General features: G+C 50.5%; 1 protein-coding gene across 1 annotated transcript in view; it reads right to left on the bottom strand.

The window, feature by feature from the left end:
* Positions 1-254: 254 nt before the first annotated feature.
* The window catches only part of HIF3A (hypoxia inducible factor 3, alpha subunit), a gene marked incomplete at its 5' end in the record, with an annotated part of 27,652 nt that continues 10,914 nt past the window's right edge, over positions 255-16,992 (bottom strand). Inside the window, 7 exons of the mRNA XM_015569309.1 lie at positions 255-1,386; positions 5,759-5,837; positions 8,329-8,446; positions 9,700-9,968; positions 12,469-12,573; positions 13,248-13,438; positions 14,397-14,515. Of these exons, the coding sequence (XP_015424795.1) occupies positions 1,289-1,386; positions 5,759-5,837; positions 8,329-8,446; positions 9,700-9,968; positions 12,469-12,573; positions 13,248-13,438; positions 14,397-14,515 (979 nt within the window). The remainder of the gene's footprint in view (positions 1,387-5,758; positions 5,838-8,328; positions 8,447-9,699; positions 9,969-12,468; positions 12,574-13,247; positions 13,439-14,396; positions 14,516-16,992) is intronic.

Genomic DNA, 16,992 nt, shown 5'->3' with positions numbered 1-16,992 from the left:
TAGAACAAAGGAGTTTACAGGGAGAGGTCTAGAACCTGAGGAAGAGATTGAGTTCTAGAACCAGAGGATTCCGGTGGTCAGAGGCTCTAGAGCAGTGGTTCTCAACCTGTGGGTCGCGACCCCTTTGGGGGTCAAACGACCCTTTCACAGGGGTCGCCTAAATACATCCTGCCTATCAGATATTTACATGACGATTCATAACAGGAGCAACATTAGTTATGAAGTAGCAATGAAAATACTTTTGTGGTTGGGGGTCACCACCACATGAGGAACTGTATTAAAGGGTCACGGCATTAGGAAGGTTGAGAACCACTGCTCTAGAGCCGGAGGGAGTTTGAGGGTGTGAGGTCTAGAATTAGACAGCTTGGGAGGCCATGGGGTATGAAAACAGAGCTGGGGGTAATGAAGTCCAGAATGGGAAAGAGCAGAAAACTGAGATCTAGAGTCAGGGGGGTGTGGAGGGTGCTAGGTCTCCACCAGACCACGCTGGAGGTTGTGCAGTCCGGAACCAGAAAGGTCTGAGGTTGCGCAGTCTGGAACCAAAGACAGTCTGAAGTTGTGTGGTCTAGAACTGGAGAAGGCTGGAGGTTGTCTGGAAGCAGCCAATTAGAGGAAGTTGGAGGCTATCCCTGGAATAGGAGATTCAAGAATAAAGTCAGTGTCCAGGCAAGGCTGGGGCAACAGAAGTCCAGAGTGGAGGAGGTAGCCAGGTGGGCAGAGCTGGGTGGCTGCTTGGGAGGCTAAGGGCTCAATGAGAAGTCGCTGGGTAGCGGGGAGGTCTGGCCCAGAGGCTCCCCTCCCCATCGACGCCTGAGTGGGGGTGTGAAGATCAGAGTTCCACATTCTTATGGACTCCCGGCGATTCATAGCAATTAAAAACAGAGCATGAGAAACAAAAATAGGAGCAATAATAAAAGAAAGATAGATGGGAAGAAATGTGATTGATTATGGTTATCAATACACCCCAGGGCCTAGAAACACAAATCCCAACCCCAGCCTCCCACCCCTAATTACTCAAAATGAAGCCAAGAGAGTTGGAGAAAGAAATGAGGTAACCAGTATGAAGAACCCCGAGGGAAGTCCTGAGAGACAGGAGGAAGGGGCTGGAGACCCCCTCCCAGAGGTCACTGAGCTGAGACCACCCCAAAGAGCCCCCGGATGGGGGAGGGGGACGGGGCGACGACTGAGGTAGGCCCGAGGTGGGCAGGGGCCACTGTGCGTTGGCTGCCAGCTTGGAGTGTGGGTGAGGTCCTTTCTGGGAAGAAGACAGATGGGAAGACGAGCTGGCTCAGCGGGCCTGGCTCAGGCTTGTCACCGGCTGGAAGTGGCTTTTGCGTTGGGTGGTGTCCTCATCCGGGTAGAGACAGAGCAGTGAAGGGCCCAGGCCTGTGGCGGGGAGAGAGAAGGTAAACCAGTGGGGAATTGTCACCCCCACCCATCGGCCCTTCTTTTTTTTTTAAAAAAAAAATAAATAAATATATTTTATCGATTTTTTACAGAGAGGAAGGGAGAGGGATAGAGAGCTAGAAACATCCATGAGAGAGAAACATCGATCAGCTGCCTCCTGCACACCCCCTACTGGGGATGTGCCCGCAACCAAGGTACATGCCCTTGACTGGAATCGAACCCGGGACCCTTGAGTCCGCAGGCCAACGCTCCATCCACTGAGCCAAACCGTCGGCCCTTCTTGACAGTTAAAAGTGGGTGATGAGGCAGGCAGTCCTGGATTCAAGTAGCCGTGAAATCTTGGGCAAGTTCTGCTCTCAGGTGTGCAGGGTATTTAGGACAGTAGGTAAGGAGCCTGGAGCCAGACTCTACCTGAGTTTGAATCCAGGCTCTGCTGTTTACTTGCTGTGTGACCTGGGGCAAGTGACCTGACCTCTCTGCGCCTCAGTTACCTCATCTGTAAAATGGGCCGATAACTGCCTCTCTCCTAAGACCGTTGTGAGGAGTAAATGAGTGAATCCAGGGGAAGTGCTCTGCACAATAACTGGTTTACTACCTGGGAAACCGAGACACTTCTCTCTACCTCATTTATTGAACACTATAGAAGACATGCCTCTATGGTTTCCCTTCATAGAAAAGAAACAGCATGTGGCCAGTTGGTTACTGAATTTCCCCAGAACAAACAGGATGTGGGGGGTGGGGAGAGTGCGAGAGCTGTGCACGTGGCTGATAGCATGTGTTCCAGGAAGATGCCCCTAGAGCAGCGGTTCTCAACCTGTGGGTCAAGACCCCTTTGGCGGTCGAACGACCCTTTCTAGGGGTCGCCTAAATACATTCTGCATATCAGATATTTACATTATGATTCATAACAGTAGCAAAATTACAGTTATGAAGTAGCAACGAAAATAATTTAATGGTTGGGAGTCACCACAATATGAGGAACTGTATTTAAAGGGTTGCGGCATTAGGAAGGGTGAGAACCACTGCCCTAGACAAAGGGAGGTGGAGACAGCTAGAAAAGGCCTTAGTCCATTTTTTTTTTTTTTTAATAACCCAATAGGAGACCATAAGACCTAGGCGATGTTTGGAATAGGTTGTAAACTCCATAGTACTCAGCCAGTGAGGAACTGGAGGAGGGACTCGTGCAATAGGATAAATATTGCCTGTGCTAGCGAATTCCAGTGTGCCTGCCATTCCAGTGAGGGGAGTCCATTAGGTCATGGATGTAAATTTAGCACACATCTTGGCAGAGTGTGTGTTAGATAAATGTTAGCTCTTCCTTTACAAATACATACTGAGGATCCGCTCTGTGCCCAGCCACTGGCCAGCCTGCCCACACAGCAGTGACCAAGATGGGCCTGGCCCTGGCATTCACAGGGTTCACACCCACAGGGAGAAGGCAGCCAATTACCAAATAGCTACACAGTCACCTAGGTCAGTGGTCGGCAAACTCATGAGTCCGCAGAGCCAATATCAACAGTACGATTGAAATTTCTTTTGAGAGCCAAATTTTTTAAACTTAAACTATGTAGGCAGGTACATCGTTATTAACTTCATTAGGGTGCTCCTAAGCTGGCCTTTGCTAAAAATGTCCTCAATCTGATGGAGGTACGTTCGCTGAGGCCGACCCCTTCCAACTCTCCCATCCACACTCGTCTTGTATGCTTGTTTCGTCTCTCTTTTGTCACCTGTGCACGATTTGCAGGCGCGACTAGCACTAACCACTGCACAGTGAGACTGCCGACTGACTGGCTCACTCAACTCGCGCATGAATCGTGCGCGCCTCCCCCGCGCTGCGTACCCCACGGCCCGACTGCGCCTCGTCTCCTGTCAACCGACACCCCACACTTCTTCTAACGCAACTTCTTCAAAATAGACTCGCCCAGGCTGAAAACCAACTTCTGCGCATGGGCCAAGAAGTTTCAATCGCACTGTATGTGCGCGCCCGCACGTGGTATTTTGTGGAAGAGCCACACTCAAGGGGCCAAAGAGCTGCATGTGGCTCATGAGCCGAGGTTTGCCGACCACTGACCTATGTAAATATGGTCTGTGATGAGTGCTATGAGCCCTGAGCTTAGGAAGTTGGGGGCCGGGGGGCTTCATGGAAGGAGTAATATTAGATAGAGATCTCAAGGATGCAGTCAGTCCTAGTCTGTTTGGCTCAGTGGATAGAGCGTTGGCCTTTGGACCTCAGGGTCCCAGGTTCGATTCTGGTCAAGGGCATGTACCTTGGTTGCAGGCTCCTTCCTGCAGGAGGCAACCAATCGATGTGTTTCTCTCACATTGATATTTCTCTCTCCCTCTCTCTCTTCCACTCTCTAAAAATCAATGGAAAAAAAGAAGGAAAAAGATCCTTAAGTGAGGTTTAAAAATAATAATTTTTTAAAAAAACTTAAAAATAAAGGTTGCAGTCATTAGCAAAGAATAGATGGGAAAACATTTCAGGTACCCAGATCAGCACATGCAAAGGCCCTGAGGCAGCCTCCACAAGCAAGATGATTTAAAAGCCATTGCAGTGCCCTACAGAGGCCCTGTGGAATCTGCCTTACCCCTCTCTCCCCTCCTCTCTCTGCTCCAGCACTCTGGTCTTATTTCCCCCAAATAAGACAGATGCACCCTCACCCCAGATCTTTGTATTCACTCTTCCCTACATCTGGAATGCTCTACCCCCCAGAAACTGTCATGGCTCACTCCCTCACCTCACGTCAGGTCTTTGCTCAAACGTCACCTTCTGAGTGAGACCACGCCTAATCATAAAATTGAAATCCCCCCACCCCGGGACTCCCTGTCCCTTTGTATGCATTATTTTCTCCAGTAGCACTTCTTGTCTCCTGCATTCTTTAGTGTATTTGTTTCTTCATTCTGTGGACAGGGTGGGGGTAGGGGGGAGGCCACATGCTGACCTGACTAGCTCAGGGAAGGCCTGCAGGGCAGTGTTGCAAACTTAGAGACCTAAAGTAGCCACAAAGGATGGTCTGAAATGAAAACGAACTGAGAGCGGTTACTGTTAGGATGGTTAGTCATGTCCTAGGCCAGTATCTTCCCCGACAAGGTCAACCTTTACCTTAACTGAGCCTACTGTCTTTTTTCATCTATGATAACGTATCACAGAGATGTCAGGGTAACTTGTTAACTTCCCTTTTTTCCGGACGCCTCCGGGCACAACCAAATGCCCTGGGTGCCAGGACAGACACCACAAAGTCCTTCATTGTTACTGTTATCACGTTAATTATTGACTGAGGTAAATGAAGTAGGTGTCTATCATTTTGCTTTTTATCCAATCCCAGAGGTCCCCCCTCCTTTGCTTTCTCCCACCTCTCTAATCTATCACCAATGGATCTCATGTGACCCACGTACGTCTCCTTTGAATGTAATGTATAAAACAAGGTGAAAAACCACCATTCTCCGGAGCATTATCCCAAATACGTTGAGATTTTGCTTCCTGGCAATTGTCAACAGGTTGGCTCAAATAAACTCACAAAAATTCTTGACGGGTTTGAATGTTTTTAGGTTAACAACTCTGAACCATCTCTCTCCCTCACTAGAATGTCAGCTCTGATGTCTATGTTTTGTTTACAGTGTGTCTCCAGCTTCTAGGACCGTGTCTGGCATTTCCTGTGTGTTCTATATATACATTTGTTATGTGTATAAAAGGACGGAATGACTCTAAAGACAGCAACTGTGGCCGAAACAGAGGGTGTGAAGAAGCAGAGTGTGGTCTGAGATGAGGCAGCAGTCAGACCCCGGGGACTTGAGTCTCTCTGAAGGGCAATAGGGAGCCACGGAAGGCTTTAGAGCAGAGGCAGGCCAGGGTCAGATTCGTGCTTTGAAAAGACCTCTCTGGCCGATGCCTGGAGGTTTCAAGTGTAGCTCTGGCTACTGGCAGTTGTGCTGGAAGATGGTATCACAGACCAGAGAGCGGTTTGTCTCGCACCCTGCACTCTGCAGAGGTGCCATGGGAGCAGCGTGGCACCGAGGCAGGCATTTCTTAAGCGTTTACTATGAAACAGGTCTCATGCTAAGCTTTCCCTGTGTCACGGGTCCTCAAGCATCTCCCTGAGGTAAGAACTATTTCGATAGATCCTAATTGACGGGGTGGGGGTGGAACAGAGACTCCAGAAGCAAAAATTGTTTCTCTTAGCCACACAGCTGGTAATGACCGAGGTGTGAGTCAGCCCCAAGGCGTAATCAGACACAGGCTTCAGGAGGTCTAGGCGTGAGGCTAGGCCCAGATTCCAAGCCTCCCTCGGGGGGCCTCCCCTCTCCTCCCAGAGGGGGCCCGGGGCATCTGCATAGCTAGACTGCTACTCACCCAGGGGCTCATTCACTTCCAGGAGGTGGGTGCTGGGATCCTGCTGCCGCCCCGGGGCTGGTCCTGTCAGGAGGAAATTCTGCAGGGCAGAGACAAAACCAGCATCATGGAGATCAATCTCCAAGGAGGCAGGATGGTGCAGTGGTTAGGGGCACTGTGGGGTTCAGTGGCTGCTCATCAGCTGTGTGACTTTGGGAAGTCACTGTCCCAGACACCCTCCGCCTGTCCCTCCAGCCGTGCCCCCCCGCCCCCCCTCTCCCGTGCCCAGCAGGCTCTGTGTGTGGACTCCATCAGTGCGCAACCGCGCTCTGAGTGTTCCTGTTGGATTCATGGAATTGGAGGTGCCAGCAGGTGGGAGGAGGGAGAGGAGGGTGTTTGATCTTCTAGCTGCTGGGTCCTCGGTTGGCTGTGTCCCTCCACAGAAGGTTCCAGCTCTTCTGAGGCAGAGCCCCCCTTCTCCAAGATCCAGTTGTTAGGGGCAAGAATAGAATACTGGGGTCTAGCCATGGTTATTAATCAAGCTCTGGTAACCATGATCGCCTTGTGTTGGTTAAAGAAAGGACATTCTGACCTGGCTGGGAGTTGTACGCCCCCGGGACCTGGGAGTCAACCTTGGAATGCGGTCCCTTCTCATGGGAAGATTAATACCCTTGTTGCCCAAACAGTGGAGTCCCACCCCAACCTGCATAGCCTACTTCCCCAGGCCTGTAATCCCCGCCTCCCCACGTAATCCTTGTCCTACCCTACACAAGCAGCTGGTTTATGGGGGGCTGCGGAGCGGATTTTTGTGGATGGCCCGCTGCTCTGCCATGCTGCTGGCAGGATTGGAATAAACGCTCCCATATGATTCAACCCTGTCTCTGCTTAATTGGCTCAAGCAGTGACAGGCAGCCCGGATCCATTGATTGTCCGTTACACAGTGACCATCCCCTGCTCTGTGCCTTCAGGTGAGGGATGGTGCCAGCTCCCCACACTGTGGGCCCGGGGGCACTGCACCAGCCCTTGTTGATTCCTCACATGCTGCCCACACCATTGCCAACAGTCCCGTTAAATTCTCCTCAACACCCCCTGTGAGCGTGCCGGTTCTTGCCCAGACTCTGACGGATGCAGTTACCTAAACTCGCCATTATAAGTGTGGGTGATGATGGTGATAAAATTTTAAGAATGGTTGTGGGGATTGAATAATTTAATCATGCAAGGAATTAGTGCAGTCAGTGTCCGGCACGTGGTAGGCACTCATAAATACACTGAGTGGCCAGATTATTATGACCACCCCATCAGTACAATGAAGTGAATTAGTTATGCAAATAATCTATATATATAAAAGCCTAAGCGACCGGTCTACTGTTTGACCGGTAGCTATGACACGCACTGACCACCAGGGGGCAGGCGCTCAATGCACAGGCATGGAAACATGGAACAGACTGATGAATCTTAGATGGAAAAGGGTAGTGGGGAGGGCAGGAAGAAATTAACTGAAGATCTTATATGCATAGTAGAAGCCCAGTGCACGGATTCATGCACCGGTGGGGTCCCTTGGTCTGGCCTGTGGGGGTCAAGCCAAATCCGTGCACCGAGCCTCTGACATCCCCTGAGGGGTCCCGGATGTGAGAGGGTGCAGGCCAGACTGAGGGACCGCATCAGTGCACGAATCCGTGCACCGGGCCTCTAGTAATAATAATAATAATAATAAAACCTTCAGAGTATTTGCTTAGGAAGTTTTCAATATTCAGTATTTTTGGAAGTGTCAATGAAGTACTGATGGGGTGGTCATCATAATCTGGCCGGTCATCATAATCTGGCCACTCAGTGTATAAGCTACTGATATTATCCATCACACCCCTCATGTTCAAACAGCCCTGTTGGGTGAGGAGCCAGAGAGCTCTTCTGTGGGCAGTAGGGAACCATGGAAGGTCCTGGGGGGAGGCCTTGTGGAAGTCACAATCTCGGCTGGTTTTTAGAAAGGGTTGCTGTTGTGCAGAATTGACAACCAGGGCAAGACGAGGCAGGGAGAATGCAGGGGAAGGGATGCTGGTCTAGTTTGCTTTTCTATCCCATCTATCTGTTGCCCGCTGAGGAACAGTAAAGGGCCTGGTTTCATTTGCTTCTCATGGCAGTCCTATGAGATGTAACTCTCCCACTTTCCAGATGAGGAAACTGAGGCTCAGTTTGGGGACGTCACCTGCCCAAGGTCTCAGTCACTAGGTGGGCTGACTGGAACTCAGTCAGACTCTAGTGTCTGTACTCTTAACACGACACGAATCATCCAAGGCCAAACCTGTTCTAGGTTTGAAAGGGGACCCACAGGAGCAGATACTGACCCTTGTCATTTCCCCCTTCCCCTGCTTAAATGTCTTCTTAGTACTTCCGACCAACTTACTACATACATTTCCAAAGCCCTTTCTTACCCCTTACCTGAGCTAAAATATCAAGGTCCTAGCTCCAGCGGGGTTTCCGACCTTCTATCTGACTATCAGCCCTGTCCCCTCTGGTTCTCCCATCCATAGAAGGGTAAGCTTAAGCCTGCTGGGTTCGGAGGGCCAGAGAACCCCACAAATCCCCACACATACCAGGCTGAGAGGAGGCAGTAGGAAGCTTTCGGGTCTTAGGCTGGGGGACCGTTTAGGGGGTCTCACCCCCAGCAGCTCTGCCCCCTCGGCCTCATCCTCTGAGCTCCGGGCCAGGGTCCTGGAGGAAAACAGGCAGGAATCTCAGAACACAGCAAACATGGGCAGGTGTGGGCACTGGTGTGAGTAGATGATGAGTATTCATTCACTCCCCCAAGAACCTATTTACTCATCATCCACCTGTCCATTCATCCATCTATCCATCTACCCACCTGTTTATCTACTCATCCATCCACCTGTCCATCCATCCATCCATCCATCCACCCACCCACCAATCTATCTTCCCATTCATCTATCCAATAATCCATCACCCACCCACCCATACAACCTCCATTGATCTATCCTTCCATTCATTCACATATCTATCCATCCACTCACTCACCCACTTACCACCCATCCATCATCGATCTATCCCTCCACCTCCTATATTCATTAATTTCCTACCTCCATCATTTTAACAAGTTTTTAAAAAAATATATTTTCATTAATTTCAGAGAGGAAGGGAGAGGGAGAGAGAGAAACATCAATGATGAGAGAGAATCATCGATCAGCTGCCTCCTGCATGCCCCACACCGGGGACTGAGCCCACAACCTGGGCATATGTCCCGACCGGGAATTGAACAGTGACCCCTGGTTCACAGGTTGACACTCAACCACTGAGCCACACCGGCTGGGCTTAACAAGTTTTTATTAGGCACCCACTGTATACCCAGTGTCAAGATGGGAGCCTTGGGGAATACTGAGATGTATGCCCAAAAGCCTCACATGGACAGTAGAGACCACTCTGGAGACTAAATGGGCATGTGCCCACAACTTGGCGAGCAAAAGCTTACGTATTAGGAATCCAACATCTTTGGAAGAGGGACACGGACCCTCTGACATTATATGCAAAGTGTGTGTCTCTATGTGTATGTCAGTTTTCTTTGGAAAGAGTCCATAGTTTTCAATAGATTCTCAAAGGTATTAGAAACTTAGTCCCAGACAGTGTCTCTGACATTGTGGCAAGTCCTCTTAACTATGACAAAAACCATCAGTAGGCCAGCTATAAATATGTCCCAACGGAGGGGCCTGGCTGACTGGTGGGATTGGATCAGACGGTGAGCACAGTGAAGTGCACTCCAGAAGGAGGGCACGGCCTAGGCAAAGACATAGAGGTTGGGACAAACATGCCATGCGGGGCACACTGTGGGTACGGCCTGGGCAGGTCAGTGTAGGAGGGATGATGAGAATGAGGCTGGAGCAGGAGGCAGGAGCAAGACAGGGGGTCAGGGACCCTCCACACTCCCTTGGTATCCCTCCTCTACTGTGACTCACCTCTTCCGAGCCCCAGCCATGGATGGGGCGGAGGTGTCCCTTCTGGAAGGGCTGGAGCAGCTCAGCCGGGGGTCACTCCCCCAGCGGGGCAGCAGGGAGGGCTCAGGAGTTGGGGGAGACAGGCCGTGGAAGCTCCGAGCACGGGGCCGGGGGGCAACCCCCAGAGGTCTGTGGTAGAGCCTGGGCAGGTGCTCACTGGAGTTGAGCTGGAAGTCATCATCCATGGAGATGTAGGGGGCCAGCATCTCCAAATCCAGGGCATCGCCATCCTGTGGAGGGCAAAAGCATGAGCCTTGGCCTCGGATGGGCCTGGGTTCGTGTCCCAGCTCCCCCACTTCGGAGTTCTGTGCCTGCATTCTGAGCTTCAGGTTTCCCATCTGTAAAATGGGTAGGACTCTGTGGTAACCAGCCAACATGGCCCCTGAGGATCCTCTTGTCTTGGTACTCACGCCTTTGTGTAGTCCCCTAGTAAAGTGACTAGGGTTGTCCTGGGAACAATAGGTTATTGACGAGATGATGGTGTGTGACTTCCAACATCTACACTAAGAAAAGAGAAAGATGCATATTGACCGTACCTTTGTGACACCCACCAGCCAATTAGGATTGAGTATGCAAATTAATCCAACAAATATGGCGGGTTAATTTGCATACACAGGTGCTGAGTGGCCGGGGCTGGGGCAGGAGGCTTGCGTCATTCCCATGATGCAGGTGTTCTGCACTACCCCAGCCCCTCCTGGCCTCTGGGCAGCGTGGGGAGGCGGAAAGGCAGCTCAGGCCAGAGTGAAGGTGGTGACGGCAGCCAGGGGAAGGAAGGCCCATTCTTGCATGAATCTTCATGCATTGGCCTCTAGTTAGGTTATAAAGACACCATGGCTTTTGTTGCACTCTCTTTCTCGGATCACTTGCTCTGGGGAAAGCCATGTCGTGAACAGCCCCATGGGGAGGCCCACATGGCAAAAAACAGATCCCTTGCCAACAGCCAGTGAGTGACCTTGGAAATAAATCGTCTAGGCCAGTGGTCGGCAAACTCATTAGTCAACAGAGCCAAATATCAATAGTACAACGATTGAAATTTCTTTTGAGAGCCAAAGTTTTTAAACTTAAACTATATAGGTAGGTACACTGTTATTAACTTAATTAAGGCTGAGGAAGAGCCACACTCAAGGGGCCAAAGGGCCGCATGTGGCTCGCGAGCCACAGTTTGCCGACCACGGGTCTAGTCTAGTCAAGCCTTCAGATGATTGCAACCCCGGATGACCTCTTGACTGCAGTCTCCTGAGAGACCTGCGCCAAAGCCACCGAGCCAAGTGGCTTCCAGATTCCTGACCCTCAGAAATGATGTGAGGTAATACATGATTGCTGGTTTTTTTAAAAATATATATTTATTGGTTTTAGAGAGAAGGGAGAGGGAGAGAAAGAGATAGAAACATAAATCATGAGAGAGAATCATCAATCAGCTGTCTCCTGCACACCCCCCACTGGGGATCGAGCCCACAATCCGGGCATGTACCCTGACCAGGAATTGAACCATGACCTCCTGGTTCGTAGGCTGACGTTCAATCACTGAGCCACGCTGGCCAGGCACATAATTGCTTTTTTAAATGTCTAACTTATAAAGTAACTTGTTATCCAGAAGTAGATTACAGGTAAGATTTTGGTACTAAGAGTGGAGCACTGCTGTAACAAAAGCCCACTGCCTGGAGAGCCCTGGGGAGAAGACCTAGGTTACCTTGAAAAAATGTTAGTAAAGAGCTAAAACCTAGAGGAGCGTGCCAGGGAGGCCTTAAAAGGAAGTGAGGGACATGTTCTTTGAACAGAGGAGAGGGGATTTTTGATGTGTAGTAGCTGAAAGTTTAGCAACACTGCCACCTGCAGTTGTGTGGAAAACAAAACAAAAAAATGTAACTGGTGACCTGAGTGATCTAGCTAAGGAGAGTTCTAGCCAGACTGTCGAAGGAGCGGCCCGATTTCTTCTTGCTACTTGGAGCAGAAGGCAACAGGAGAGAGAAGCCAAAGAAAGAAATGTCGCCCTAACCGATTTGGCTCAGTGGATAGAGTGTCGACCTGCAGACTGAAGGGTCCCGAGTTCGATTCTGGTCAAGGGCACATGCCTGGGTTGCAGGCTCGATCCTCAGTGGGGGTGTGCAAGAGGCAGCCGATCAATGATTCTCTCTCATCATTGATGTTTCTAGCTCTCTCTCCCTCTCCCTTCCTCTCTGAAATCAATAAGAACAGATTTTAAAAAAAGGAAAGAAAGAAAGGTTAAACACGAAGGAGCTGGGACTTGACAATCTTGAAAATTCTCAATCTCCCTGCATCCTGAAGCATTAACTTCACCCAAAAAGAGGTTTGGCCTTTGACCTGGCTCCTGGGAGGTAACATAGAAACCAAGGGAATTTCCTGAGTGATAGGCATGTCTTTGCTATTCAGGGTGGGCCCTTGGGCCCTGCCTGATAGTTTATGCCAGTGGTCGGCAAACGCATTCATCAAAGAGCCAGATATCAACAGTACTTCTTGTGCGTGCCTGCACGTGGTATTTTGTGGAAGAGCCATACTGAAGGGCCAAAGAGCCGCATGTGGCTCATGAGCCACGGTTTGCCGACCACGGTTTTATCCAAACATCTGTCTAAACATCACCCATCCATCTATCCACCACCACCCACCTAATGAATACAATGGTCTGTCCATCTATCCACCCACTCATCCCTTCAACCATCCCACTACCTTTCTTTGAAGCCCAGATATGTCGGCCCCCACGCCTGCCCTTACCTGAGCTATGGCTAGATCTGTCTCCACTGCCTCAAGGTCTCTCCCAGAGGTCAAGACTTTGTGTGCATTCTCCATGTCCACAGATGGCTCATCTGGGAGATCAGCCTGTGAGGAGACAGAGTAGAGACATCCCTTGAGCCTGGGTGATGTCAACAGTAAGACAGTCTAGAAGAGCAATGGTTCTCAACCTTCTGGCCCTTTAAATACAGTTCCTCATGTTGTGACCCAACCATAAAATTAGAGGAAAGTCAATACGGCCCCCTGAGTCAAAGGTCAGACTATCTGGACTCTTAGGTAAAAACAGCAACCGCTATGGTTTATTGAGCACCTACTAGGTGTCAGGTTCCTACTAAGGTCTTCCCGTGAACCCTCACAATAACCAATGAGGTGACTATTTGCCATTATCCAAACTTTACAGGTGAAGAAACAGGCCCCACTTGTCCGGGGTAACACAGCTGGTAAGTGGCAGATTCGGGCTTTGAATGCAGAGTCGTGTAATTTAAGACATTAGACGTTCTTGAGTCCTTGAAGTCAGAGTTCACAGAGCCTGGTGCTTTGTCACAAGCCAGGAGGGGGCCACCACGCCAATCCAAGCACACCCCAGGTTTGGGTCCAGATCACAGCTGAACAATCTGGAATCTAGGTCTTAAGAAAACCCCGGGACCCATGTCATCCCAACCTTCCCACTACACAGATGGAGAAACTGAGGCCCAGCAAGGTTCAAGTCAAAGAACAAAGCAGCCCAGATCCTCGGGTCTCCAGTGCTAGGGATTGCTTACCGGGAGGGGGCTCGGGGGGCGCCGTGTGGCTGGGGGTGCGCTGGGGGTGGCAGCTACCGAAGTCCCATCTAGGATAGGTGCCAGGAGGCGACGGAGATCAGGGCTACAGAAGCGGCGGGGGTCAGCGGCCAGGGTGGCCTCGCTCAGGGCAGGGGGGTGTAGGAAGGCCAGGATCCGGGGACCAGAGACGTCTGCAGGGCACATGGAGATGGGGAGGACACAGGATGGTACCCAGGGCTGAGGGGCAGAGTCCTCCCCGCCAACCCCAGGGAGCATAGCTGACATCTTCAGCAACCAATCAGGGTGGACACCGTTCACGGCGCTGGGGAGCTGGGTCCTGGGGAACCCTTGCTGGGCCAGGTGCCTCCCCTTTGGTCATGGGGCAATGTGGGGTGGGGCGGGCACACAGGAGGCCCGAGAGAGTAGCAGTTGCCCAGTGGTGGGGAAATACTTGAATATTTAAAATCGACATGGCTCGACCCAATTTTCCAACCGCACAGAGCAGCATCCGGCTACTTGGCTCTGGAGGGAAAAGACTGGCCCAAGGCCCTCAAAGAGGTTCTAAAGCCGCTGCAGGTCAAGACATCGCCTGAGCCAGTTCTGAGCCAGAAAAGGAAAGGAGACTGTCGACCCCACACCACACCCAGGCGCATGGACTGCCAGCAACAGCTTGGAGCAGGTGAGGCCTTGAAGAATAAACAGAGAGGGCAGCTCATCCGGGGCTGAGGGGACGTGGGCCGGGGAGAAGGAAGAGGTAGAGAGGAACCAGATTTGGGAGGGTCACGATGACTGGACACTGAAGAGCAGTGAAGCAGGAGGCAGGAAGTGAAGGGCGGGTGCAATGGGGAGCCACGGCAGGTTCCCAGAGCAGAGAGCACAAGACTGAAGCCATCATCCCAGGGCCACAGGAAAAGAGGGAGGACAGGAGAGAGGAGAGCTTTCTGGGCAGAGGAAACGGCATGTGCAAAGGCCCTGAGGCATGAAAGGGGCTGGTGCGGTTAGTCCGAGAGCACCGCAGGAGCTGGTGTGATCTTAAGGTAAGAAAAGGAAGGAGGCAGGCCACACGGGGTGAACCGTGTTAAGGCGCTTGGGCTTTCTCCTAAGCATCCTGGGGACACAACCCCTCCCAGCCCCAGCCCCGCCCCATACCAAGGCTGGCCCGAGGGTTGGGGGTGTCCTTCTGAGAGGGGGTGGCCGGCTGCAGGGGTCTGCGAGAACGTCGCTCCGTTTGCTGCAGGGACAGCACCACTCCGGTCTCTTCCACCCGGCTGGGTACAGGGCAGAAAGGGGAGGGGAGTCAGGGAGAGTCCTCGGCCGGCCCAGGCAGCCCCCTCGGATGATGTCCTGTCTTAGGAGGCAATCCCACCGGGGGGGGGGCAGGAGGGCATCGTGCAGGAAATAATTGGCCACATTTACTTGTTTCTGGATTTAAGGATTTGATTGGTCTCGAATGCTTTTTATTATAATAGCATTTACAAGAAAGTGGAGTGTGTCTTCCCCAGCTCCCTCTGTGGAAGGAAAGACAGAAAAAAGAGTTGGCATTTAGTACAGCTTGGGTAGAGAGAGCAGGCCGAGGCGGGTGGGGAACTGAGGGGGCAGGGACGGGGAGAGTAAAAGGTATGAAAATGAAATACCCTCTTTATAGATACGTATTCATAACCATTCATTAAAAGGAATTCATGAAGAATATATATTTACCATTCCTATGTTACCAAATGTGAAGAATTGATAGGAATATATTTTAACGAATAAGATTTTAGTTATGGAGATTCTATTCATAGACGTTCAAGGGAATGGCTTTATAAATACATCCTTCTTACGTCCCCTGCGCCTCCCCTCCCCGCAGTCCCTAGCTGTAGAGACAATCCAAATATTCTTCAGCAAACTGGCTTCTGGAGAAATGGTCTGTGGCTGAGGACCAGGCCCTCATTTGCATCTCATTTGCATGACGCTGTCCAGGACAGAATATGGGTGGTCCTCCTGCCGGCTCTTAGAGAAGCTATGATCCTTTCCCACCCTTACCAAACCCCTTCTGGGCCGGAAACATCCCCGTTTAGACTGCACCAAAGCCACCCTCCCCTTTGAAAAGCACAGCATACACAGGACACATGCACACACACTCGGTGCACACAGGCACCAACAACAACACCCTTATACGCCCATGGATATACAAGGACAGATAAGTGCACGTGTTCCATACACTCAGGCTGACACATGGGGTTGACTCGTTCATTCATCCCACAAACATTTCCTAGACCAGTGATGGCGAACCTACGAACTCATTGTTTTGGTTGATTTTTCTTTGCTAAATGGCATTTACATAGATAAAATAAATATCAAAAATATAAGTCTTTGTTTTACTATGGTTGCAAAGATCAACAAATTTCTATATGTGACATGGCACCAGAGTTAAGTTAGGGTTTTTCAAAATGCTGACACGCCAAGCTCAAAAGGTTCGCCGTCACGGTCCTAGACAATTAGTCCTGCTTAGTAGTGAAGAGCAAGGGCTCTTCAGCCAGTAGGGCCTGGGTTCAAAACCCAGCTCTGCCACTTAGGAGCTGTGTGACCTTGAGCATGTGGCTGAACCTCTCTGGGCCTCTGTTTCCTCCTCTATAAAGACGGAATAATAATGGCACCTTCTCCCCAGGTTGCTATGAGGCTTAAATGAGTTAATATATGTACAAGGGGAAGGGAGTAGACTTCACAAAGTATCAGCAACAACAATCACACAGTCGCTCACTATACAATAGGCACACAGCACTATACAATAGGTACACAGCACATGCTCCTTAATTCACCGTTACTACGTACACTCCCATCATTCCTCACCCATTTTCTGCCAGTAAAACCGAAATCTCCAGGCCTGCTCTTTGCCTAGAGTGCAAAAAAATGGAAAGCCCAGGGCCCGGTCATAAAAAGGCGAATCTTCGTAATGACTAAAAGGAGTTTCCAGGAGAGATGGAGGCAGGTCCCTTCTCTTTCAATGTAAGTTAGTCAAAGATTCTGATTTGAAAAGGTGTCGAATCGAGAACATTTAAAAGACGATCGGTTTGTTTTTTGTGTGCAATATAAAGACATGTACGAAGACTCCTGTTACCAACTTCTATTTTCCAATAGAATCCCTCCTTGATCAAAAAGACCTGGGAAAGCCCTGGCTGGTTTCGCTCAGTGGATAGAGCATCAGACTATGGACTGAAGGGTCCCGGATTCGATTCTGGTCAAGGGCACTTGCCCTGGTTGCAGGCTCTATCCCCAGTAGGGGACCTGTAGGAGGCAGCTGATCAATGATTCGCTCTCATGATTGATGTTTCTCTCTCTCTCTCCCTCCCTCTCCCTTCCGCTCTGAAACCAATAAAAATACATATTTAAATCAAAAAAAGTCCTGAGCCGAAACCGGGTTGGCTCAGTGGATAAAGCGTCGGCCTGCGGACTGAAAGGTCCTGGGTTTGATTCCGGCCAAGGGCATGTACTTGGGTTGCGGGCACATCCCCAGTAGGAGATGTGCCAGAGGCAGCTGATCGATGTTTCTCTCTCATCGATGTTTCTAACTCTCTATCTCCCTTCCTCTCTGTAAAAAATCAATAAAATATATTTAAAAAAAAAAGACCTGGGAAAATTCCTAAGACTTCAGAAATTGGTGCCATGTCCCAGAAGGTTATCACCAAAGAAAAACTGTCATTCTCACCCCGCTGGCGTGGCTCAGTGGCTGAGTGTTGACCTATGAACCAGGAAGGCACATGCCTCA

This window comes from Myotis davidii, unplaced genomic scaffold (genome assembly GCF_000327345.1).
Source record: "Myotis davidii unplaced genomic scaffold, ASM32734v1 scaffold566, whole genome shotgun sequence".
Taxonomy (NCBI): domain Eukaryota; kingdom Metazoa; phylum Chordata; class Mammalia; order Chiroptera; family Vespertilionidae; genus Myotis; species Myotis davidii.
Note: the sequence above shows the minus strand (reverse complement) of the source record. Positions and strands in the feature narration are given on the sequence as shown.